Source organism: Kogia breviceps, chromosome 10 (assembly GCF_026419965.1).
Source record: "Kogia breviceps isolate mKogBre1 chromosome 10, mKogBre1 haplotype 1, whole genome shotgun sequence".
Classification (NCBI taxonomy): domain Eukaryota; kingdom Metazoa; phylum Chordata; class Mammalia; order Artiodactyla; family Physeteridae; genus Kogia; species Kogia breviceps.
In genome coordinates, this window is record NC_081319.1 from 48,890,456 (window position 1) to 48,914,663 (window position 24,208).

Genomic DNA, 24,208 nt, shown 5'->3' on the forward strand with positions numbered 1-24,208 from the left:
GATGTGATCTGATCCCTCCCAACCCTTTAGGACAGATACTCCCTACATGTGACTGGCACAAACTGCTAGACCTCTACTGATATAAAGCTACCTGTCTACTTCTATCTCCTCGGCCACCATCATCTCTAGCCAAGTGACGGTCACAACCTTCTTGCAGCCCCCTACAATCCACTGTCCACACAGTAGCCTGTGATTGTTAAAAAATATATATTGGATCATGCCATTCCCCACTCAAAACAGAAGCTTGCAATGGCTTCCCTTTGTAACTGCTCCCTGGTGTTATATGGTGTGACCCTGCCTATGTCTCTCATCATGGATGCCTTCACGTGTCTCCCATCATGGATGTCTTCACGTGTCTCCCATCATGGATGGCTTCAACACTCACCAGGTTCCTGCCACACTGGTGTTTCAGCCTTGAACACGCTAAGCTATTTGGGTCTTCATATGGCTCTCCCTCCTCACTGGGACACTCTTCCCTGCACTTGGCAAGCTAATCCCTCCTCACTCTCAGCTTCCTTGGAGAAACATTCCTTTAGATTCCCCTCAATCTAGAGCAGGTTACTCCCATGGAGCTCACCTTGATTTGAAATAAAACCCTTGTTTGCTTCCTTGTTTACTCTCTGTCACCCCCTCAGTCAGCTCTGGGAGGGCAGGGGTCATGGCTACTTTGTTCCCCATTGCACCCACAGTGTCTCTATGTTGCCTGGCCGGTAGCAAGCCCCCAATAAGTATTCATTGAATGAAACTGTGAATAGTGATGATCAGCAAACCACACTGGGATCTTTCTCAGTTCCTTATGATTAGAGCTTAATTCTCACATTGGGGGTAGTGGGTGAGGGGAGAGGACCGCCTACCATCTTTTTTTTTTTTTTGCGGTACGTGGGCCTCTCACTGTTGTGGTCTCTCCCGTTGCGGAGCACAGGCTCCGGACGTGCAGGCCCAGCGGCCATGGCTCACAGGTCCAGCCACTCTGCGGCATGTGGGATCCTCCCGGACCGGGGCGCGAACCCGTGTCCCCTGCATCGGCAGGCGGATTCTCAACCACTGCGCCACCAGGGAAGCCCCCGCCTACCATCTTTTGATGATGACAGGGAATGGGGGGGGGGTGATGACTTTCCAATGACCCTCTTCTTCATCGTACCTCTCAGTGTAAGAAGGGGGAAAACTCTCTTGCCGGGTGTAATGTAATTTTTCACATAAATGGTAAAGTACAAGTCACAATCTATTCGGTGACAGAAAACTGTAAAGTTTGCTTCAAGATGCAGTAAACAACAAAAGAACTATAGGTGGCACCTTTTGAAGTAATCTCATTTACCACCTTAGATGATGCCCTCTGGGTTGGGGGGCAGTGGCAGGGAGCAAAACAGAGGGGAAACCTCCAGGAAGTAGAAAGCAGGTTTCCCATGTTACAGATGAGGAAACAGAGGCTCATATAGCTTACCTGATACCCAAGATCACACCACTGGGATGTGAAAGAGATGGGATATGAAGCCAGGCTTTTCTAATTCCAAAGGGGGAAATGCAGTGCTCCCTGTTCACAGAGGACAAGGTCAAACTAGAAGTACTGACTTCCTGGAGGGGCCAAGACTGGGAACTGAACTTGAACGGCTTCAGAGAAAATGAAGCTGGAACATACTGTCCTGATCAATTTGTGCATGAGGGGAGGTTTGTTCAGAAGTGAAAACTTGGCTGCAGGCTGGAGGCTTTGTTCTGCAGTCTGATTGAGACTGAGCAGGGAAAGCCCCCACTGGGGTGAGGAGAGCCAGGTCCAGTCTGAAAGGGCTGGCTGGGCTCCAAGGGTACCTGGGCAGTTTTAACAGACGGACTTTAAAACAAGTCAGTCCTTTCCAGAGTGGACACTTGCACTTGTTGGGGCCCTTTCATCCAAGAAGGCCCAGTGCCCTCCCGTGTGACTGAGTAGGTGCAGGGCAGGGAAAGGAGCACCAGGCTGGGGAGTCAAGAGCTCCAGACACTATTCTTGGCTCAGCGATGTGAGATCCAGGGCAAGTCACCTATTCTCCCTGAGCATCAGAGGCCCTTTGTTCACTAGAGAAAGAGCCTTTGTGGTTCTAATCCAGGCAGGGCACAGCGGAATCTCAGGGGACTTGTTAAAGTTATGATCCATCTCCCCACCTGCAGGGTAAGGGATGGCAGAAGAGGACCGTGGGAGGGAGGTGACCACCTCTTCGGACATATGATTCCTGGGGCAGAAGGTGAAGGCCCCAGACATGTGCCCTGTCAGCAAATGTCAGCAAGGAAGTAGCTCATTCCAGCATATTCATTCTTAAAACAAAACGAAGCCCAAAGCACAAACATTGCTAAACCACCTATGGACAAAGACTTTCATGTTGTCTCATTAATGGAGTTGACAAAGTGGTCTAAATGAACAAAGACTGGCTCAGATGGAAGCTCTAAGATGCACCAGGGGTTGGCTGGCCCCATGCTGTCTTCGGTATTAGAAAAGCACATGGGAGGGGGTATTTGTCACTTTTTAGCATCCTTCCAGTGCTGGGGAATCCTCCTCTAGGTGAATCTTGGGGTGAGGGTGAGGGTCTACTATAATAGCCCAAAATGCCAGCCACCTGCTCTTTCTGGGGTGCCTGGTACCCCAGGGACCGGGGTCTAACCTCAGCCAGTGAGAGGCTCCTGCCTGACTCCAGAGCAAGAGGCTGAGAAAAACCAGGGAAGCAGTGTCCAGAGTACCATGCCAGGCTCTTCCTGGGGCCTGACCCAGCCTGTTGTCCTGGTGCCGCAGGTCTGTCATATCCCCAGCCTTCCTGGCAATTCTGAGAGCTACCCAATATCCTTCTAATCCATTCTGATTCTGCTAAAATGAGACGGAGTCAGTCTGTCCTGCTGGTACCTAGAATCTCAGCGTGGTGCCCACTCCACATGGCAATGACTTACTTATCCATCTGTGGATTTCCATGTTCATCATGTATTCCACTATTTCAAAATATCAAGAAAATAGATTTGCTCTGTAACTCATACAAGCTTCTCACACAGTCTGAGAAGGGAGTTTGGGGTGGTGGCTCTTAGGAGCAGAGCTGGTGTGCTGGAGATTCCTGGTTTGCCCCCAGGGAGTTTCTAGCCTTAGCTGTTGGCAGCACTGCCGGAAAAGCCGGAAGGGTTGGGTTGGACAGGATGGGAGTTCAGCATGTTCTCAGCACAGTCAGCGCTGAATGCGTTGACTCAGATCTCATCCACAGTTCTCAGGTTTGGGTCTGTACAAAGCCAGGTAAGCTGGTGTGGTTGGCCTTGGATACGTGCTAATACCCCACCTGGGAAGGGCACCTCAAATGTATTATTAGTAAACAAGGAAAATGCCTCAAACATCCGGTACATATTTCTAGGTATTCAACTGTACGCCCTGTAAAGCACTCCCCCTACCGTGGCATAAAAATAAAAGACACAAAGAGTCCCAAGAAAATTATTTGATTTGCCTGTCAGTTGAATTATCACCATGTGCACTTTACGTGGTTAAAAACTGGATTGTTTTCCTCTTCTCACCCACACCCTGCTCGTTACCAGCAGCAAATACACTTCCTGTTCATTCCAAGGCCATACAAATGTGGCGTCTGATCTAAAATCCTGCGATATTTTGCCTGATTTAAATTTGGTGGCTAGCCTCTATGGAAATTTCCCTTCCAATGAACAACTAACAAGGCGCCAGGCATTCAGAAGAAACATGTAGGGTGGAACGTGTTTGTTCTAAAAAGGCAAACCTTCCTACTCAGAAAATATATATATTTTTTCTGCCAGGAAAGTTGAGAACAGATTGTAGTACTTTATCTTGGCTCACGGATTGAAAGGCAAAGTTATGGAAAGGAGGGAGGTGGGGGCATTGTGGGATTCTGACGGGTGCCCTTTTTTCTTAGAGTACTGGAAAAAAAACCAGTTGAAAACGAGAGCTTCTTACAAAGAACTCTTGATAATGATAATATTACCATAGTGCTCAAAATGGAACAGTAACTAATGGAAGTGGTATTTTGGGGGTGCACAGATGATTCAGAATCCAACAGTGGGGTGTTAGGCAATGTTTTCCTGGATCCCACAGCTCTGTGTTCTAATCAAAGGCAATGCGCCCATGGTATTTTTTTCATTTACCCAAGGGATTCCACCTGTAGGAAACCTGTTAATTACTTCCGCTAACTCTTAATTGGGAACACAGTGGTCTACCAGAACATTCCAAACCTCTCATGTTGGGCATGTATCTCATCCTATGAAACTTTTTAACCAGAGCTGTAACAATGAGCAGTGAATCTCCATTCTTTATCCATCCCCAGGTAAAAGTCTGAATTAGCAGTTAAATGGCCAAAAGGCAAGGAGGAAAAGGCAAAGGCCAACTCCAAATATTTGATCTTCCATAAACACTGACCCTAGGAGTGAAGGACTCCAGCGTCATTCCATTTCAACCCATTCAGTTTCTGTTATTAAAATGACTGCGTGGACAATTTCTCAGTGTGAGTAGAGGAGTTAAGGTCTGCATCTGACAGTCCTTCCCTGCATCAGGCATGCAATACCCATGATCTGGGGCAGCTTTAACATCCTCACAGATTCTTATTCATTCTGTACCAGCTGCTGCTTTTGTTTCTTGCTCAGGACTGAGAGTTCATGGAGGTCCTGGGCATTTCTTTATTTTTTAAAAGATTTAATTTTATTTATTTTTGGCTGCGTTGCATCTTCGTTGCTGTGTACGGGCTTTCTCTAATTGCAGAGAGCAGGGGCTACTCTTCGTTGCATTGTGCAGGCTTCTCCTTGCGGTGGCTTCTGCTGCTGCGGAGCACAGGCTCTAGGCACACTGGCTTCAGTAGTTGTGGCTCGCAGGCTCTAGAGCGCAGGCTCAGTAGTTGTGGTGCACGGGTTTAGTTGCTCCGTGGCATGTGGGATCTTCTCGGACCAGGGCTCGAACCCGGTCCCCTGCATCGGCAGGCAGACTCTTATTCACCACGCCACCAGGGAAGTCCCTGGGCATTTATTTTCTTTATGAACCCTTCCTAACCAGGGTCTTATAAGAGTGGGCTTTGCTCTGATCCTCAACCTAACATTCAGACATGTGGTGTCTCCACTGTTATTGGAAAACAAGCTAACCATTTTTTCTTTGTAAGTAATTAATATTTGTGAATTTTTCACTTTTGTAAATTTGTCACAGCAATATTCTCTCTTCCAAGAGAGGGTAAAGTCTCCCTTGAGAGAAGTAAATTCCAGGAAAGGAGAGGCAAAAAGCTAGCATCATTGCATAGCTCATTGGCCAAACCAGTTCAGAGGCTGCTGTCTCCCCATGTGCCTAGGACCTCAGTGTGGGTGTCACAGAATGAGCCTCCCTCCTGCCTCCTGCCCCTGAAAAATAATAAAAGGCAGCAAATTTCCAAGAGTACCCCTTTCCCTCCAGCCTCTCCCACACCCCACATCCGAGCTCCCGGTTGCCACACATTCCATCTTGAGGCTGCTTACCGATGGCACTTTATAGAGCAGGGGTTCCCAACCCCTGGGCCACAGACCAGTACTGGCCTGGTTAGGAACCGGGCCGCACAGCAGGAGGTGAGTGGCAGGTGAGACAGCGAAGCTTCATCTGCCGCTCCCCACTGCTGGCATTACCACCTGAACCATCCTCCCACACCCCGTGGAAAAACTGTCTTCCACAAAACCAGTCCCTGGTGCCAGAAAGGTTGGGGGCTGCTGCGATGGAGGACATGCGGTTAGGTAGGGAATGAAAGAGGAGTTTCTAGGACTTGGCAGCTAGGATGTGACCCCTTCAGGTTACTCAAACAACTTGTTTTTGAAACACTCAGCGTTTATCCATGGAGCAATGTGACTGGGAAGGCAGATGAGGTTTCAGGGAAAGGTCTGAGAAAAATAAAAATAGTCTTGGCTCCAGAATGGAAATGCAAACCCTGTCAAGGGTACTTCCAGAAGATTTTTCCTTTGGCTGGTCATAGCCGGGAGCTTTCACATAACAGCAGCATCCCAGAGAACATGGCTATCACAACAAGAGCAGACCGCAGAAGTTCTCCATGGGGGCCTGGAAGCCAAGGCAGGCAAGGTCTTGGGTCTACCACAAAGCTGACATCTTGGCTTAGAGACCGCCTTTACCCTCAAAATGCCAGCACCAAGTCTCCCAAGTCACCCAGATTCCCTCACCCTTGGAGGAGGGCTGTGTGTGTGGGGGTGACCAACTCACCGTCATCTCCTCTGAGTTCCCACTGGCTACCTCCACCACCCTCAGGGCAGGGTCCACCTTCACCTTGGCGCGGGTCATGAACTGGATGACAGATGAACTGTCCTGAGGAAGAAACAACACAACTCACTGTGAGACTTTTCATTCACAATGGCTGGGCCCCGAGGTCCCAGGCAGAACTGAAATTCAAAGATTCCATGTGAACCAGACCAAAATTTCTCTCACTGAATGAGACAAGAGATTTCCAGTCTCTCTCTTGAGGATTCTTTCATATCATAGTGGATGCTGAAAAGCTCTGGAGTTTTGCTGAGTCATCAACACATGCAGGCTTGTGTGCTGTGGTTTCCAAGTGGCAGGAGCCAGATATTTGGATCTTGGTATTGACATATTCCCAAAGAGCAGAGAATAAATAAAGCTGTTAATTGTGTACGACAAATCTAGGCCTGGCATTCCATAGAAGGTATCTGATTTATATTTCTCAAGCATCTTCCTGCCTTGACCACAACCCTCAAACTCTCCACATGAGTTCCTTTTAACTCTTTCTTTGCTCTTAAATGAAGCTGGTTGGGGAGGTCAAAGCCATTTAAGCTGGGAAGAGGGTACCTGATGGAGAAATGAGAGGGGGGAAGCATCTAGCTTATACAGTAAGTCCCCCCACATGTAAACGAGTTCCACACTGAGAGTGCGTTCGTAAGTCTAACAAAGTTAGCCTAGGTACCCAACTAACACAATCAGCTATATAAATAGTCCAGTACTGTAATAGGTTTATAATACTTTTCACAAAAATATTACATGAAAAACAAACACAAAAAATAAAACATTTTAATCTTACAGTCCAGTACCTTGAAAATACAGTAGTACAGTAAGTACAACAGCTGGCATACATGGGCTGGCATCGAGTGAACAGGCAAGAAGAGTTACTGCCTGGAGGAAGGAGAGGAGTTGGGAGATGGTAGAGCTGATGGACCATCAGCAATAGGAGACGGAGGGCGAGCTGCAATTTCACTCATGCCTGATGCTGATGGAACGCACGTTCACGTCTTTGAGAGTTCACAACTTGAGGAAGGTTTGTATGTAGGGAACTTAACTGTAATTAGGTGATGGCCTGATGAGAAAGGGGATGCGGGGAGGGAGGTTGGCCCAGGAAAGACTCAGGAAGAGCCCACCAGCCATTGCAGGCAGAAGCCTTGGTGTGGGCTCAAAGCCACCGATCCAGATAATGAGAGAATGGCTCCAAGGCAGTGATGGAAGAGTTTGGAAGAAGACAGGGGCTGGCAAAACTATGGCTTAGCGAAGGGCCAGAATGTCGAGCCGGTGGTCCAGATGGGGCTGCACTGACTGTGGAGGGAGAGGCAGGCTGCCTCCCATGGTGGAAACAGAGGTCAGAAGGCATCCCACCTGTGGGGGCAGTTGGGCTCTGCCGGCAAGGTGTCTTTCTACTTTTACTCAGCATGCCTGCCATGCAAGGAGGTACCTATCAGATGCCAGCTTTGACCCACTTCTGGTTAAATCTACCCCCCAAAAATGAAAGTAGAGGACTCTCTCTACAGAAAACAGTTCCAAGGGGCTCAGCTCATCTTTTCCAGAGAAACCACAAACCTTCCTGGGAGGACACCCGGGGATGCCACTCTGTGTACTTTACCTGGGAGTTACACACTAATTATTGTCCTTCTTTAAAATAGCAACAAAACACAGTTGAAGTGTTTCTGGGAAGCTTGTCACTTGAAAAAAACTGCTTCAGTGAGCTCATATTAAGCAGTAAATAATTTTGTATGCAGCAATCTTTTACCAGTTTAACAGTTCTGTAGATTTGTGGTTTCATGGGTCAGGATATACTGTCTTTTCAAGCTTAGATCATCATCATCATCATCATCATCATCATCAACACCTCGGACATTGCTAATGACAATAATAATAATGATGATGATGACGATGATAACTGTCAAAGTTAAAGGCCGAGCAGATGAGGAGCCTGGCACAGAACAGGCGCCTGTGGTTGTAAAAAACAAGTACTTTGGAAGAAACTGGAATCCTCTGATGATTAAAAAAAAATCAGATCCTACATTTCAAATGAAAACTTGTTAAGGTCAAAACAATAAAACCTCAAATTCCCTTGTCTGTGGCCAGACCTTCAGGTCAAAGGAAAACTAACAGAAGTGGTGGCCCAGGGAACCACAAGTCTGGTATTGCTCCACATCCTTGGGGAGGCGTGGCTCGCCTTGGGGGCCCGACAGAGGCTTTCCTCTGCTGGTTTTTTTCTGCTGGTTTCTGCTGAAAGGGCACCAGTAGGGAGAACGGTTCTCCAACATCCGCATACGACACCCCATGGCTTCCTGCTGTCTTGGGATGCAGACTAGGCTGGATGGCCCATGGGGACAGCAGTCACTGGGACATGTTCCTTGGCAAAGGGTCACCACTGATCACTGAGAGAGAGAGGGAGAGAAAGCTGCACAAGACCAGGCCAGAGCTGGGGACGAGGAAGGCTTGAGGCTTTGCGATTAAATTCGTACTAATGACTAATTTGTAAGTGCAAGCAGCAGCCAACTGGGTTGAGGCTAAAAGAGAAATCAGAGTGGCTTCCCGTCATCAGTGCCGTATCAGGGTTCTGTCAACAGTGGCAAATGTGGCATAGGGAATAAAACTGTCACCAGGGCCATTTATCAAGAAGATGAACAGCCTGGGTGAGCATACAGAATCATAATCCCTCAACCTGTCCTGGGGACCCAGGACAGTAAGGCACTTCCTGTGATGTGACATTCTGGAATCATAGGGTGACCAGGGGTTCTCTAGTTCATGCCTGGTCCTCTCCCAACACTATCCTTTTTTTTTTTTTTTTTTGCGGTATGCGGGCCTCTCACTGTTGTGGCCTCTCCCGTTGCGGAGCACAGGCTCCGGACGCGCAGGCCCAGCGGCCATGGCTCACGGGCTTAGTTGCTCCGCGGCATGTGGGATCTTCCCGGACCAGGGCACGAACCCGTGTCTCCTGCATCGGCAGGCGGACTCTCAACCACTGCACCACCAGGGAAGCCCCCAACACTATCCTTTTTAAAGGGAGAGGTACAACAGGGAAGCAGTGCTGTGTGCACCCAACTTGCCCCAAACCAGTTTCCCTCCAAAGAATCCAGGGAAAGCAGAACTGTTCAAAGCTCTCCCCCAGCCGGAGACAGAGTGGGTAAAACATCCTGTATCCCCCTGTGCCTGTGACTTATCAGGCCAACATGTTACTGCCATGCCTAATTTAAAAAATAACACTGGAATGACTTTTCTAAGGATATTCGTTTATACACTGACAGTTTTATACAGACTAACATTTAGTTTTTCCAAAGGAAAATAAAGAGAATCTCTGTAGCTAACATGCCTATTTTGTTTTAGCTTCACATGTGATTATTTTAGAAGCATCTTGTTGGATGTAGCCTTTCATACTCAGCAGTGTTTATGTTAAAATAAATCATAGTGAATGTGTATGATTTTTTTAAGGGCCACCAATTCACGGACTGAGGTATTTTTTATGATCCACTTTTATAAACTTATAATAGCAAAGTGATCTGAGATTCGCTGCTCAGTGCTCTGTAATGGTCTATGTGGGAGGGGAATCTAAAAAGGAGTGGATATATGTGTATGTATAGCTGGTTCATTTTGTTGTGCACCTGAAGCTAGCACAATATTGTAAATCAACTATACTCCAATAAAAGTTTTAAAAAACCAACCTTAAAAAACCAAAAATTATCTGAGATTCAAAAGTTGGAATTCTGAAAAACAAGGTGTCATCTAAACAAGGGGTTGGCAAACTATGACTCATGGGTCAAATCCGGCCCTTTGCTGGTTTTTGTAAATAAAGTTTTATTGGAACACAGCCACACCCATTCATTTGAGTATGGTCTATGGCTGCTTTCAAAATACAATGGCAGAGTTGAGCGGTGGCAAGACACTGTATAGCCCATAAAGCCTAAAATATTAACTACTGGCCCTTTAAGGAAAACCCCTGATCTAAAACGTGGTCCCCATAACAGCAGTATTGGCACCACCTGGAAGCTCCTCAGAAATGCAGACCCTCAGACTCCCCCCTCAGGAATGTGTGGTTTAACAAGGTTTCCAGGTGATTCTGAGGCAAGCTAAAGTCTGAGAAACTCAACTGTGCAAACAAAACACCTAGGGAGCTTGTTAAAACAGAGATGCTGATTCCCAAAGGCTGGGGTAGAGTCCAAGATTCTGCAGTTCTAAGGAGCTCCCAGGTGATGCTGATACTGCTGGTCCTCCGACCAGACTTTGAATAACAAGGGTATGGTATGTTTCCCTGGCATCATGTGCAGCAGAATTACCAATGGTGCTATCCAGGGCAGTTTTTTAAAGGGGGCAGGCAGAGTTTTTTCTGAGGAAACCAATTCAAATGCTTTTAAATGAACCCCAATAGTTCAGCTTCCCAGGGCTTACCTTCTTCAGTATTTCTGTGTTCAGCAGCATGTAAATGTCTATAGTACGACTTTCTTCTTTAGCCAGCGCACTAAGATTACAGTGCATTGTTAGGCAAGAAATTCCTGGCTTTTCGCAGTCCTGAGAAGAACAAACAGAGAATGATCAAACCGTATTAAGAACAAAGACAAGAGCACAACATTTACATATAGCACAGAGGGCTCTGTGAGCTTCTATTCTGCGTACCAAGGCCATTCCAGGTAGAGGAAATCCATAGGAAAATGCAATCATGCCTTCTTGCCACCAGAGGGCAATCAAGGGACTTCCTGCCTGGCAGGCACCAGGAACATGCCTTCAAGTCTAAGCTCACTGGTGCACCCTACCAAAAAACTGGATTTGCAAGGAGAAAGAAGAGTTTTTTTTTGTTTTTAAAGAAACACATTTACATATTTTGGGAGCATTCCTCTTATGAGTTTTGAACACAAGGTGCATGTCCTAGATTATGTGATTTCTGCCTGTGAAATGACAAATACACTTTCATGCCCAATTTTTAGGTTGGGCAAATTAAAGGGCTACAAAGTCACATGACTCAAGAAACCACAGGATTAAAGAAAAACACGTTCAACCAAGAAAACACACGCATTACAGCTAGAAACCTAAATTCCAAATTTAAGTTACAAAGGAGGAATTCTTTTGTATGTAGGATCCAAAATGTGCAAACATACCTTCACGATGTTTCACATGTGTGGTAAAAATTTCAGCCAGATACAGACTTGCATCCGTCAAACAACTAGATATCAATATATCTAAGGGCTTCAAAAAAATAGCTGATCATCAGCATTATGTAAGTAAAAATATTCCAACCTTCCAAGTGGCAAACAGTCCTACTACTTCCACCGGAAAAAATATCGAGGAAGGAAATGTCAGTGAGACGTGCCGTGGCCGAAATAAGGAGCTGGAGATGTAACCAAAGACATGGAGAAAGGAGGTTGTGGAAAAGCATCTGATTCTATCTTTAATACCTTCACTTTTTAAAAAGTTGAGGTATAACTTATATACAGTAAAGAGAATAAAAATCTTAAGGATCCATCTTGATATATTTTTACATATATTTATAACAGATCAAGATATAGAACATTTCTTGCACCTAAGCAGGTTTCCTCATGCCCATGACTGTCAATATTCCTCCAAAATTAACTGCTATCCTGACCTCCATTGCCATGGAAAGCTTTGTTATTTCTGAACTTCATGTAAGTCAAATATTACAACAAGTGTCCTTTTGTCTCTGGCTCCTTTCACTTAATATTATATCTGTGAGATTTACTTATGTTGTTGGCGTAGCAGCTTTTATTGCTCATAATACTCCAGTGTATGGGTACACTGCAATTGTTTATACATTCTCCTGGTGATGAATATTTGGATTGTTCCCAGTTTCTGGCTATTATAAGATTGCTGTGAACATTCTTGTCCATGTCTTTGGGGGGATACAAGTACCCGTTTCTCTTGGGGATATACCTGGGAGTGGAACTGCTGGGTCATAGGGTATAGATATGTTTAGTTTTAGTATATACTGCCCAATAGTGGTATACGAGATTAAAGTGGCTGTACGAGAACCATCACTCTTGATTAGACTCATACTAGTGGGAGAAATGTTTAACTTTGTGCTTGGTGGGTTGCAAAGGTTTTCCCTTTGCCAGCCAATGGAATTTGAAATGTAAATTTAACACTTTGATAGAAACCTCAGGCTGAAAAATAGGAGTTGACTACAGTCCTTGTGACTTCCTAAGCCAATTGATTAAAACCAGATTTGGGAAATAATAAATGCCAAATAGAAAACTGGCTTCTCATCTCAGACTTGCCTTCCTAATGAGGACCACCCATGTTAACCCAACCAGTAAGCAAATTCTTACCAAGACTTTTCTTCCTGACTTTGTGAAAAAAGCAAATATTGTATGGAAGATGTTTTCTGGTTCTTGAGGGATGATACAGGGGGTTGGGTTTTTCTGGAAAGAACAGTTTCCCTTCTCCTGGCCCACCTGAAAATGAAAAGAAACCTGTCAGAGTGGTCCATCCCAAGAACGGATCATGAGCCTGGAATCCCTTATTGTAGAGGAGGCTGCGGTAGAACCCAAAGTCAACTGTTCCCCCTGGTCCATTCTCCAGGGGACAATAATGGCTGAAAAGCTGAAAGGCAGAAGTAGTAGCAACAACAAGGCCAAATAACAAAAAACGTGAATGCTAAGTCGTTAAATAATTGAGATGGCACACAACATGCAAGTGAGTTGTGACCAGGGAAGAGTAAGACATAAGGAACAAAATAAACTTTAAAAACATCCTTACAGCAACTCTCTGAGATGAGCATTCATGTTCTTTGTCTGGAGAAAGAAAATGAGGCTCCAGTTAAATTACTTGCTAACAATCACACAGACCAGAACTCAGGTTTTAAACTGAGATCTTCTGAGTTCCAGCCTTGAGGCATGGTCCACTGCCAGAGGTTTTCAAACTGTGTTCCACGGAACCTCTAGGTGCTGTGGAACCCCTCAGTGGATTCCCTAGAGAGGAGAAGGGGCACCAAGCAGGACTGCTCTGGGCTCCCATCTCTGTTCCAACTAGAGCATCAACCACACATAATATCATTTAAAACCAGGATTCTGCTACCAAAAAAAAAAAAAAAAAAAAATTGGCATCCACTGCATTGAGCCATACAGGAGTTTATATGCCCTGGGAGCTCTTGCTGAGTTACCTGATTTTGCTTCTGACAGCTTTTAAAAGACCAGTGGAAAAATAATGCTGAGCAACAGCAACATTAAAAAAAGATCAAAACAACAGTACATAGTCTTCCATGTTGGTTTCTTTAAGAACAATACTATTTTTGATGCCTAAACTGGGGAAATGTTGAAAGAAACAAAGCCTTCTTTATATATTATCATATCACACTGTGTGTAGTTGAAGCTTTGACATGACTTAAGGTCAAGTTGCAAAATTAATCGTTAGTAATTCATAATTTAGGATTGTGTTCACAATCTGATTTCTAACCAGAATCATCTACTTAAACTACACTCTCCTATCTTTAATGCCTTTGAGTAAAATATAGTGTGTTTATACTGATTCAAGAATGTTTCAGCTTCTCACTCATGGTAGGGAGCAAGGTCTACTTTAAATTTTTTACATGGAAACTTCTAACTTAAGCTAACAATGCTAATCTTTGAACAATGAACTATAAAACAAGACCTCCAAATTTAATCTCTATTTTATCTTTGGTCTGAACACGTATGCCAGGATTTACTATATATGCCTGAAGATAAATAAGATGAAGGTTTATGTCCTCAAATTAACTCTTAGAAAATAGAGTGTTGCCTTTAAAAGTCTCTCATAGTTTGGGGACTTACTGTTCTTTAAAATGCATTGCATTTTGTTTGTTTTTGGCTGCGCCTCTCAGCTTGTGGGGACCAGGGATTGAACCCGGGGCCACGGCAGTGAAAGCGCCAAGTCCTAACCACTGGACCACCAGGGAACTCAAGGGACTTACTGTTCTTTAAAACAGTAAGTAATTTGGTATTCTCTCAATTGCTTTATTTGAACCACAAAATCTGGGAGGACACACCAGTCTGAAATGGTCTCATTCAGTGTTGGTTTTGGATGCTTTTCGAGGTCACTAGAAGAAGTAATGGGAATGAGGCAATGAGATTTAACATAGATGTGGTGATTATTCCTGGGATGCAACTGTAAGTTGTGATAAATATTTTAAAGCTCATTTTTGGAAAGCAAAACATTAGTTGATTATGTCATTAGAATTATGTCATTCTAAGACAAATGAGAAAAACAACTGCTGTAATGTTATGCAAATGGGTATTTGTGTCTTACAATAAAATTTCAGCATCAAACATGGATTCAAAATGTTCTGCATTTCAAATAAATTAGATGAATTGAAGATGATATGCTTTGGAATACTGTCAACTAAAAAAGTGGCCTTAATAATGCTATCCATTGATCTCAAAAGACGCACATCTGCATAAAATCATTTTGTAAAATGTGTGAATAAAAAGAGTAATATAAATTAATGTAGTATTCTTTTATAAGTGTGCGACTACATGATTAGGTTAAGTATTACAAGTAGGTATTTACTTTTCTAACTTTTTAAAAATTGAGGTTAAAATTTACATTCCCTAAAAATGCCCAGATCTTAAGGGTATAATCTGATGAATTTTGACAAATGAAATCACCCATATAACCACCACTCCAGTGAAGGGACAGAGCATGTCCATCCTGCCAGAAAGTTTCCCCTGGCCCTCTTCCAGTCAATTCCCATCCCCAGCCCCAAAGCAATCACAGTTCTGATTCCTGTCAAGTTGGTCAAAAAAGTCTGTTAAATTTACCTCTTTAGAAAAGTGGTGGATTGTGTTCTTTGGGGGTTGCCCTCTATTTTGGCATATATGGCACCTCGCAGATAGAAAACACTTTGTTCATTGAACATTTGAGAACTTGAATGTGTGTGCTCATGTTAATTCCAATCATATTTCACTTGGAAGCATGTGGGTCTCCACTTTTCCCGTTTGTCCTCTGGAGTGGACATTTGCTGAAAAGCCGCTGGAGAAATGGTCCTTCTGCAGCCCTGTGGGATTCATGTTTTTCTGTGGAGATGACCAGGCCTGGCCCCCCAAACACATTTGGTCTGGGTTGAGAGAGACGGAACTCTGAGTCTTGCAGGATGCATCCGTTCCTAATTAAAATCAGGGATGGGCAGAGCTCCTCCTGGCTCTGTGCAGTGGGCGATTCGGGTTTCCAAGCAGGGAAGGGAAGTGTAGGAGCAGAGTCCCAACCCAGCCAGGTTCACTGTCATGCCCACAGGACACCAGCACCTTTGGGGAGGGTGCTGGGAACCACAGGGTGAGGTGGGAGGAGCAACCAGTGCCAACACGTGGGGCACAGACACAGCTTGGAGCTCCATCTTCCTCTTTTCCCCTAGAGTCTTAGGGGCCTGTGAACAGGGTGATGACAGGGACGTGATGTGATCTGATGTGACATCTGATCTGCCTCAGGGGAATCTGGAGGAGGGAAGTGGAGGCTGAGTCTGTGGTGAATGAAAGTCGCAGCCAGTTGTGCTCCCGACTGTGGTTACATGGGAATCACTTCAATCAGGGAAAACGACGTTTTTCCGGGAGGTTCAGGGTGGTCCTCTCTCAAAGGAGGCCGAAGGTTGCTCCGTGCTGCATGGGTCTGGTTCAGTCCAGCTAATCTGGTTGTAGATGCTCCCTCAGCTAAAATGAGCAACTTGGTCCCTGGCCAGGGTCATGAGGGTGAGGGATTGTTCTGTGTGCATGGATAGAACATGTGTGATGGACACGATGGTACCCGACACTTGTGCAGCCCTTACTGTGCACCCCTGTGAGGCGAGTGCTGTTACTGTCAGCATTTTACAGATGGGGAAGCTGAGAGGCAGGGGGAGCCAGGTCTCCCAGAGGGCAGGCAGCAGAGCTGGGCTGGAGCGCAGGCCATCCAGCTCCAGAGACCTGTTTGCAACCACTTCTCTGCCTCTTAGGTCCAGAGGCTGAGGATGGGGCTGGGGTAGGAGTCATAGAGAGGTGGGAGGTGGAGGTGTAGGTGGAGGGAAACCATCCCTTCCTGTTCTTACCCCGGTCAAAGGGAAGGAACCATGAGCCTACAAGCCCAGGAATCCCAAAGTCCTCCATCCTGACCCACTTCTGCTCCATGCGAGATAAAGTGCCTGCTGGCTGGGAGGCCAGGCCGCTCCATGCTGTCTCAGGCTGGAAGGGGAACAGAGCATCCTGGAATGTTGTTTCTGGAAGGCAGCTCCAAGATCATACGGTCCCACGGCCTCAGCTGACAGTAAGGAACCAGAGGCCCCGAGTTCCGTGACTCGTCCAAGGTCACGTGATTGGTTGGTGGCAGCAAGCGGCACCCAGTGAAGGAATCCTCCGGCACAGATGGCCTTGATTAACTTGACGGTCCTGGGCTCCTAACAGCTGATGCAGTTCAGGTCTCTGGGGCCTCAGTTTCCCCACTTGTGAAATTAGGATGGTGGCCTATGTGATCACTAAGGTTGTCCTCAGTTGCTAATTATGCCCCTTGAGGATTCTCCTGCATTTTCATTAGAGCGGGGGGGTCACCTAATCTCCTGCTACATAGATAAGCAATTACTGAGCACCTACCCCCCACAACTGGGTTCTAACCAGTGAAATCATCAAGGAGATGCAAGATTTTCTTCTTGCAGACAGTCCAAGCACTATGGCATTCACATCCAACAGCTTCATTTCTGTGGCTGGCCAGGGACTCTGCGGCCACTGCCCCCTGCTCATCCCTGTCCACCCACTTCTCATCTATTTTCCAGACTCTCTGAGTCCAAATGCTTCCCATGACATGGCTGCTCATTTTCCAGGACCTCTGGGAGCTGGAATAGGCCGTACCTACTGGAATGTGAATAAAAGAACTTTACCAAACACACAAAAAAGGACAAGAGGATACAGGACACAGTGTTAAGGCTGAATTTGGCAAAGGCAGCTATTGAGGGTTTGCTGTTGCCATTTGGCCTCCGCCTCTCCCCTCATCCTGACCCCAAAGAAAACATTGTGCAAGTTGAAACCAAGAACTGGTGGTGATTTGGGAAACTGTGGGGAGCCCAAGAGAATGTGGACATCACTTGGTGGCAGAGTCCGGGTCAGCCTGGGTCAGGGGAACCTTCGTAGTCAGAAGTCTCCAAGGGCCCAGGCCTGTCTGAGGATGAAGTGTCCTCAGTGCACTCCAGGTAGCCTGGCAAAGCCTCGTTCATTAAATACTGGGTTTCAAGTACGAACTGGGGCTGATTCATGGATAAAATACTGAAAAAGGGAATTAACTCTCTGTGTCGAATTTATCATTACCTGCCACCAGGTGGAAAAGGACATCTAGAGCTTTTACTAAAGACTCTCTAGGGTGTGGTGGTCTGATAAAGGGGTTGTAAGAAACAGGGCATTTCCATGTTGTGGCCTCAAAAGAGGGGTCTATACAAGGTACTTAGTGTTGTCGGCTGACCTAGAGTGAGAGAGAGGACACAGGTCTCTCCCAGGTTCCCAGAACACAGCAGCCTTAATAGAGTCCCTGTCCCTGGGCGTGAGGGACAGGAAAGTCCTCCAATGTGTTTTCTAAGTCTCCTGCTCCAAGCACATCACCTTTCAAACTAATTCCAGCTGCTTAAGGCCCCATCTCTAGGCAGATATAAATGGGAATAACACTAGCTAACACTGGGTGCTATTCTAAGAGCTATGGGATACACTGAATCCTTATAACACCCACTCACAGAGGGTACTTTTTTTTTTCTTTTTTTTTTGTGGTACGCGGGCCTCTCACTGTTGTGGCCTCTCCTATTGCAGAGCGCAGGCTCCGGACGCACAGGCTCAGTGGCCATGGCTCACAGGCCCAGCTGCTCTGCGGCATGTGGGATCTTCCCGGACCGGGGCACGAACCCGTGTCCCCTGCATTAGCAGGCGGATTCTCAACCACTGCACCACCAGGGAAGCCCGGGGGTGCTATTATCAGCAAGTGACATATAATTTATTATCTAAATGGGGATATTTTTGAGAATGAAGTCGGGGAGTCAGCCAGACAGAATGGCAAGACAGAGACATAGATCAGGTATGAGCCAGGCACACTGGGACATGTGGTTTCCTGAAGTTTCACCTCCATTTTACAGATGAGAAAACCGAGGTCCAGAGAGGTTAAGGAACCTGTCATGTACCTGTCAGCTTTGACTGTGGAAGGAGTACCATCTCCAAAGTCTCCACCAGGAAGCTCCCTGTCCAGCCCCACCTTCCTTGCACCCAGGATGCACAGCCTCTGTTCCATCATCTCATGGTTTATCCTTTCACAGCCCTCAGAGCAGGGCTCCAATTGTGATTGTCAATCTTGTCTACAAATTTCTCTCTCAGCCAACAAGTCAGTCTCTGTCATGAACTGCATCCCTGACTCAGAGGAGGTGGCACTGCAGGTGAATTTTGGAGGAAAAGAGAACCTCTAGAGAGTAAAGGGAGAAGGGGAAGGGAATTCCAGGCAAAGGAGAACAGCATGTGCAAAGGCATGGAGGTGCAAAGAGTAGGCTTGAGTCTAAGAGCCTGGGAGTTCAACGTGGTCGAGTAGTGGCCAGAAATGAGGCAGGTGAGGTGGGCCTGGACACAGAGGGAGGGCCTTGTAGGCAAATCACAGAGGTGGGAAGTTATCCAGAAGGTGGATTAACATGTCTCAAAATTGAGGAACCACTTTTCCTTAATTATTGGTATTATTGGTATATTTTTGGTGTTATTGGTATATTTATTATTATAATTATTTTTGGTATTACTGGTATATTTTTAACAGGCTAAAGCATGGATGTCCCCTTTCTACCAGCATCAGCTTCATTCCTTAACCATATTCCAGCTGGCTGGGTTCTAGGGATGGGAAGGGTCACCAAAGTGTCCCTGGCTTGATGCCCCCTGGACATAATACATAGAAAATAAAAGAGAAATGGAAGATTAAATTAATAGAGGAATAAACTCAGTGACAACACTTCTCCCCAGGAGCCAATCCTTGCGTCTCCACCAATGTGGGTCTCGGGTAAAGTTTGGTCTAGAAACTATGTTTGTTGGAATGACCTGGATTAAAGGGGGGCATAGGTTCATTTTTTTAATAACATGTGTTTCATGTTAACTCACATTTATCTGTTAATCGTTGACTTTCTGTTCTCTGTTACATCCCTGGGCCACTTTTCCATATCATGTGACACCGATCACAGCTGATGGAAACTGGGTAAACATGACCCATCCCCTGACTTACCACCTGCTCCTCTGAATTCACATGCCCCTTGAGCTTAAAAAACCCAGAGAATGTTTTGAATGCCTACTTTGCTAATTCAATTACCTACTGCGTACTCTTGGAACCAACGTATCTGAAGATAGTAAGTCCCCTTTCTGCCACGGGAGGCTGAACGTTGACCACAATGGCTTTGGCGATATTAATTTTAAGACTCCAATGTTTGAAGTAAATATAGCCCTCATAAAAGGGTCAAGAAATGACATCAACTGGTTACTTAGGCCGATCTAAGATGTTTACTACTAGAAAGAGAAATAAGAGCTACATATTTTCCATTCAGCAAAACGTAAACTGTGACAGTTTTTTTTACAGTCTTAAAGAACCCTTTTTATTATCTTTTATGTTAAATCACATTGCTATGATTTTCTAAGTGTTTCTTGATATTGCCCAAAGAACAGTGAAAGATGACAACATTTTAATAATAAATCCTAAGAAAAATACTTTTATGTATCACCATTCATTTCAAGACTGTATAATGCAGACCCAGAATAACCTAGAAAGGTTGGGTGCTCAAAGTCTCCATTTATTCACTCTGATTTCTTTAACCACAAAGACATTATAAGGGCAGAAAAACAGTGATAACCATCTTGGGTAGTTCCTTATAATGGATATGCCTAGCTCTATGTTACCTATGTATATGAAAGGTTGAGAACACAATTTTTGTGTGTGCACATCATTTAAAGGTAGGAGTTGTCAAAGGCATCCTTTGGTAGACCTCTCTCAAGAGTTATGAATTCTTTTGCTTTGTGAAAAGGGTTCTCTTGCTTATCAGTTTGGCAAGTTCCGATTTTCTGATATTTACCTCTGTGTGTAGCTACAGACTTCACTGTGTTCCTACAAATAGACAAAAAGGAGAAGCATTTTGATGATCACAACAATACACAAAGTAAGTTAATATGAGGTTCTAGCTTTGGACAGGCCCTCCTAGCCTCACTCCGCAAGTAAAGAGCTGAATTCTGGTTTCGAACTGAAATGTGTAAATGACAGCACAGAACAGCCGTCCATAAATAAGAGCCCGCTGACAAACCTGAAGAGTTGGAAATGGAGCAGGAGCAAGAAATGTAACAATGACCTAGTGCCTTTTAATTTCTAGAAAGGGAAAGACAGCAACCCAGAACAGCCTGAAAAGACCATAACTTCAACTCCAGATGTCCTCTCTCTTTCTAGCTGAAAAGTTATCTTCTAAATAAAAGACTCGCCTCCCCAACCCCCTTCCCCATCCCTTAAGGCCATCACCACTGGGAAAAATTGCATTTGATCTGAAAGGTCAGTCAGTGTGTTACTGAGACCAAAACTGAAACAGGAAATAAAGGGGCAAAGCCTCAAAACCAACATTCCAGAGGAAAGAAAGAGCACGATCCATCGTACAATTTTGTCCTCTGTATGAATATGCTATTATTTCATAAAACATATCACTTCTTCTGATAAAAGGCAATGATTTTTTTCCCACCAGCTCTAGGGTTTGGCTAAAATAATGGTGTTCCTCCCCATCCCCCACACCCTTTTCCTCTGGGTTTCATAGGCCAACATGTTGAAAAGTCAAGAGTGCAGGCCACCACCAGGCTGCCCTGTAAAACAGCATTCATTTACATTTTATCAGAGAAAGCCAAGTCTCCCCCACCCCACCCCGGCCCCTCCCCATGAGGCCCATTTCAAAGTACGGGGATGGCCTTTTACTGGAGTTTAAGTGATACAGATGGGATGTAGTTTCAGAGAAGCAGTGACACCAAAGAATTTCCAGATGTGGTCAGATTCTCTTTAGCAAAAGAGAGAGACATAAGAATGTTATCTGAGCACTTGATGTACACGCCAAAAATACTTTCCTTCCACAGATAGTGAAACATTTTGGAAGCAGAATGGTTTGTTGATTTGAATAATAAATGAGTCAGTAGCCCTGATGTGGGACATAACACAGTCCCTGGAATTGTATCGGCTCATTTAAGCTCCGGTTCTAGCTCTTGGACCCATCTTATGGTGAAGAGTGAAGCTCATACCCATCTTACGTTAAAGGATAAAGCAACACACCTATGGAATCACTGAGTTAGCTCTGCATTTATCAGATGCATCACTTTATTATTGCTCTTTTACCAAAAGGTAAATAACATTTTCTGGATGCTATGTTTCAGGTATAAGCATCTGTCTAACCTCTTACACTGGTTTTCTGAGGGGATACGCGTCAGAGCAGTGAAAAGAGAAACCTAGATGTCACTCATTGAATCTAAAGCTTTAAGACTTCATGAGAGGCCTGAAACATGCTTTTGGTCATATATTTAGGAGAAGTTAAGTGGAGTTAGCACCCTGACAGCTGGGGAGATAGTGACTTCTCAGTATCTAACAATGCTGAGAAAGTTCCTTTTGGTCAGAAGAGGCTTGGTGGGTCTATCAGAAAGGAGTTTTCCTGTTTTCGTGCTTCTGATACACACACAATTAGTCCTCAGCAGGTTCAATGAGAACCATGTGTTTCTGGGCAATGGCTGATGTGTTCTGTTTATCCTCAGTGAGATTTCCTGTTATCAGCTTTGCTAACAACCCATCACCACTGCAGTGACAGGGCTATGTTGCTCTTAAGGAATAAAAAAAGGAAGAAGGAAAGTAAACTGCATAACCACCAACTTCTAAGGCTCATTTGTGTTGGGAGACCAGAGAACACAGGCACCTCAGCATCATCACTTGCATGCTGCCACAAAGCGTTAATGCTTCTAGATGTCACAGCAGCCGTGCGCATGAGCCCCGCAACCCCTGATAGGTGGCGCCCTCAGCCAGTGGGGAGCTGGCCTTACTGCCTTGATTCATTCACTCTGTCCACAAGGGCTAAAGGGCAGTCTTTCCACACTGTGCATGCACAGCCCAGGATGGCGCTCATCCCCACCTTCCAGAGGCTGCGGGTCAGGTGTAAGCCTGCCCAGAAACACACACGCTTTCTCCCTCCAGCCAAACTAAAATTGACCCAAGAGCCCAGGAACGTAACTCTTGGTCCAGAATTCCATCAGCTATCTCCCCTAAGTGTTTGGCTTCTGTTGAGAAAAAAAATTACAGCCAACCTAATTCTGACCCATTTTAGGACCTGATTATTCAGCTCACATTCAGACATGTGCAGAAAGAAGGAAAAATTTTAAAAATGGTTTGAGGCCATCGCTGAAATCAGCAGACTTGTGTGTTTGGTGTGTGTGTGTGTCAGAGAGAGAGAGAGAGAGAGAGAGAGAAAGAGAGAGAGAGAGAGAGAGAGAGAGAGAGAGAGAGAGAGAGAACGTTTTCATAATATCTCTCATCAAAATTCAAAATTTGTGGAGTTTAAGTTTGCTCTGCAAAGCCTTCATTTCTAATAAGTGATTCAGCCCCTTATTTCAAAGTTTTACACTTTTACTTTTTCCCACATTGAAATTAAAGCAACCTCTGTTGTGGGTGAAGGGAAATTGTCAAAACATCTCTACTCAGGGACTGAAATTCAGTGCACATTTTCCGAGTTCCTGGAACGTATGAGGTGCTCATTAGATGTGCGGCAGGGTGTGTAGGTGTCTAAGGACAGAGAAATATTTGTGATGGTGATACTAACAGAGTGGGAGTAGCCAATGCTTTTATTTATTTGAGCACATACTGCATATAGTGCATATGTGCATAGAGTCCGGGAAACCAAACACTAGGGATGCACAGAAAACAAGGCAGCTGTGACCTTTACTTCCATGGTGTTTTTAGTCTTCTGGAAGGAGACAGACAATTAAAAACAGTAATTTCAGACAGTGGTGAGTGCTATGAAGAAAACAGCACACAGGGTAATAGGACAGAAAGTTGATAGGGGGTTTGCAACTTTAGCTAAGGTGGTCAGGGTAGACCTTCCTGGAAAGGTGAACTTTGGGCTCAGATCTGCATTATGAGAAGGAACCAGCCATGCAAATATTTGGGGGAAGAGTGCTCTCAGCAGAAGCAGGTACAAAAGCCCTGAGGCAGGACAATCTGGGAAGGCATCTGGGAGGGCTTGAGGGAAGAAAGGATGTGTGAATTGGGTCTGAAAGAATGAGTGGGCTTTCCACAGCCAGAGGGAAGGGAGAAACAGTATGGTCAGGAGGCCCAGGGAAGTGCATAGTGGGTGGGTCAGCAGCCTTCGTGGTCCAGAGTGGCTGGAAGACAGGGTCAGGGGTGAGGTTAGGGGCAGAGGAGTTTGCAGAACATGGCCTGGAAAGGTGGGAGGAACATGCAGAGTTTTGGACCTCATGGTTTTGGCCACTAAGATCTCCTTGTCGATCTTTTTACAGAGAACCTCAGGGTGTCTCTGAGAGCTACACTGTGGAATTATTAGGAGTAGAAGCACATTTTCAAATGGTAAATCAGGTCCTCCCTGCCAGAGTAATAACCGTCTGTGATGAGGAGAGCTTGGATAAAAAGGCATAGTACTTGGGGTTCAGTTTTGTTTTGTTTAAATAATTTGTTTTGTTTTGTTTTTTGGCTGTGCTGGGTCTTCGTTGCTATGCGCGGGCTTTCTCTAGTTGCGGAGAGTGGGGGCTACTCTTTGTTGCTGTGCTCAGGCTTCTCATTGCCGTGGCTTCTCTTGTTGTGGAGCATGGGCTCTAGGCACGCGGGCTTCAGTAGTTGTGGTTCGTGGGCTCTACAGTGCAGGCTCAGTAGTTGTGGTGCACAGGCTTAGTTGCTCCGCGGCATGCGGGACCTTCCCGGGACAGGGCTCGAACCCGTGTCCCCCTGCATTGGCAGGCGGATTCTTAACCACTGCACCACCAGGGAGGGGCTCAGTCTTGAATTTTTATTTATTTGGAGATACTTAAGAGAACA

General features: G+C 45.4%; 1 protein-coding gene across 1 annotated transcript in view; it reads right to left on the reverse strand.

Moving 5' to 3' along the window:
• Positions 1-24,208, reverse strand: part of ITGA9 (integrin subunit alpha 9) — a 356,752-nt gene that overhangs the window by 25,835 nt on the left and 306,709 nt on the right. Inside the window, exons 24-26 of the mRNA XM_059077262.2 lie at positions 12,499-12,624; positions 10,610-10,729; positions 6,182-6,283 (exon numbers count right to left, since the gene is read on the reverse strand). Coding sequence (XP_058933245.1) covers positions 6,182-6,283; positions 10,610-10,729; positions 12,499-12,624 — 348 coding nt within the window. The remainder of the gene's footprint in view (positions 1-6,181; positions 6,284-10,609; positions 10,730-12,498; positions 12,625-24,208) is intronic.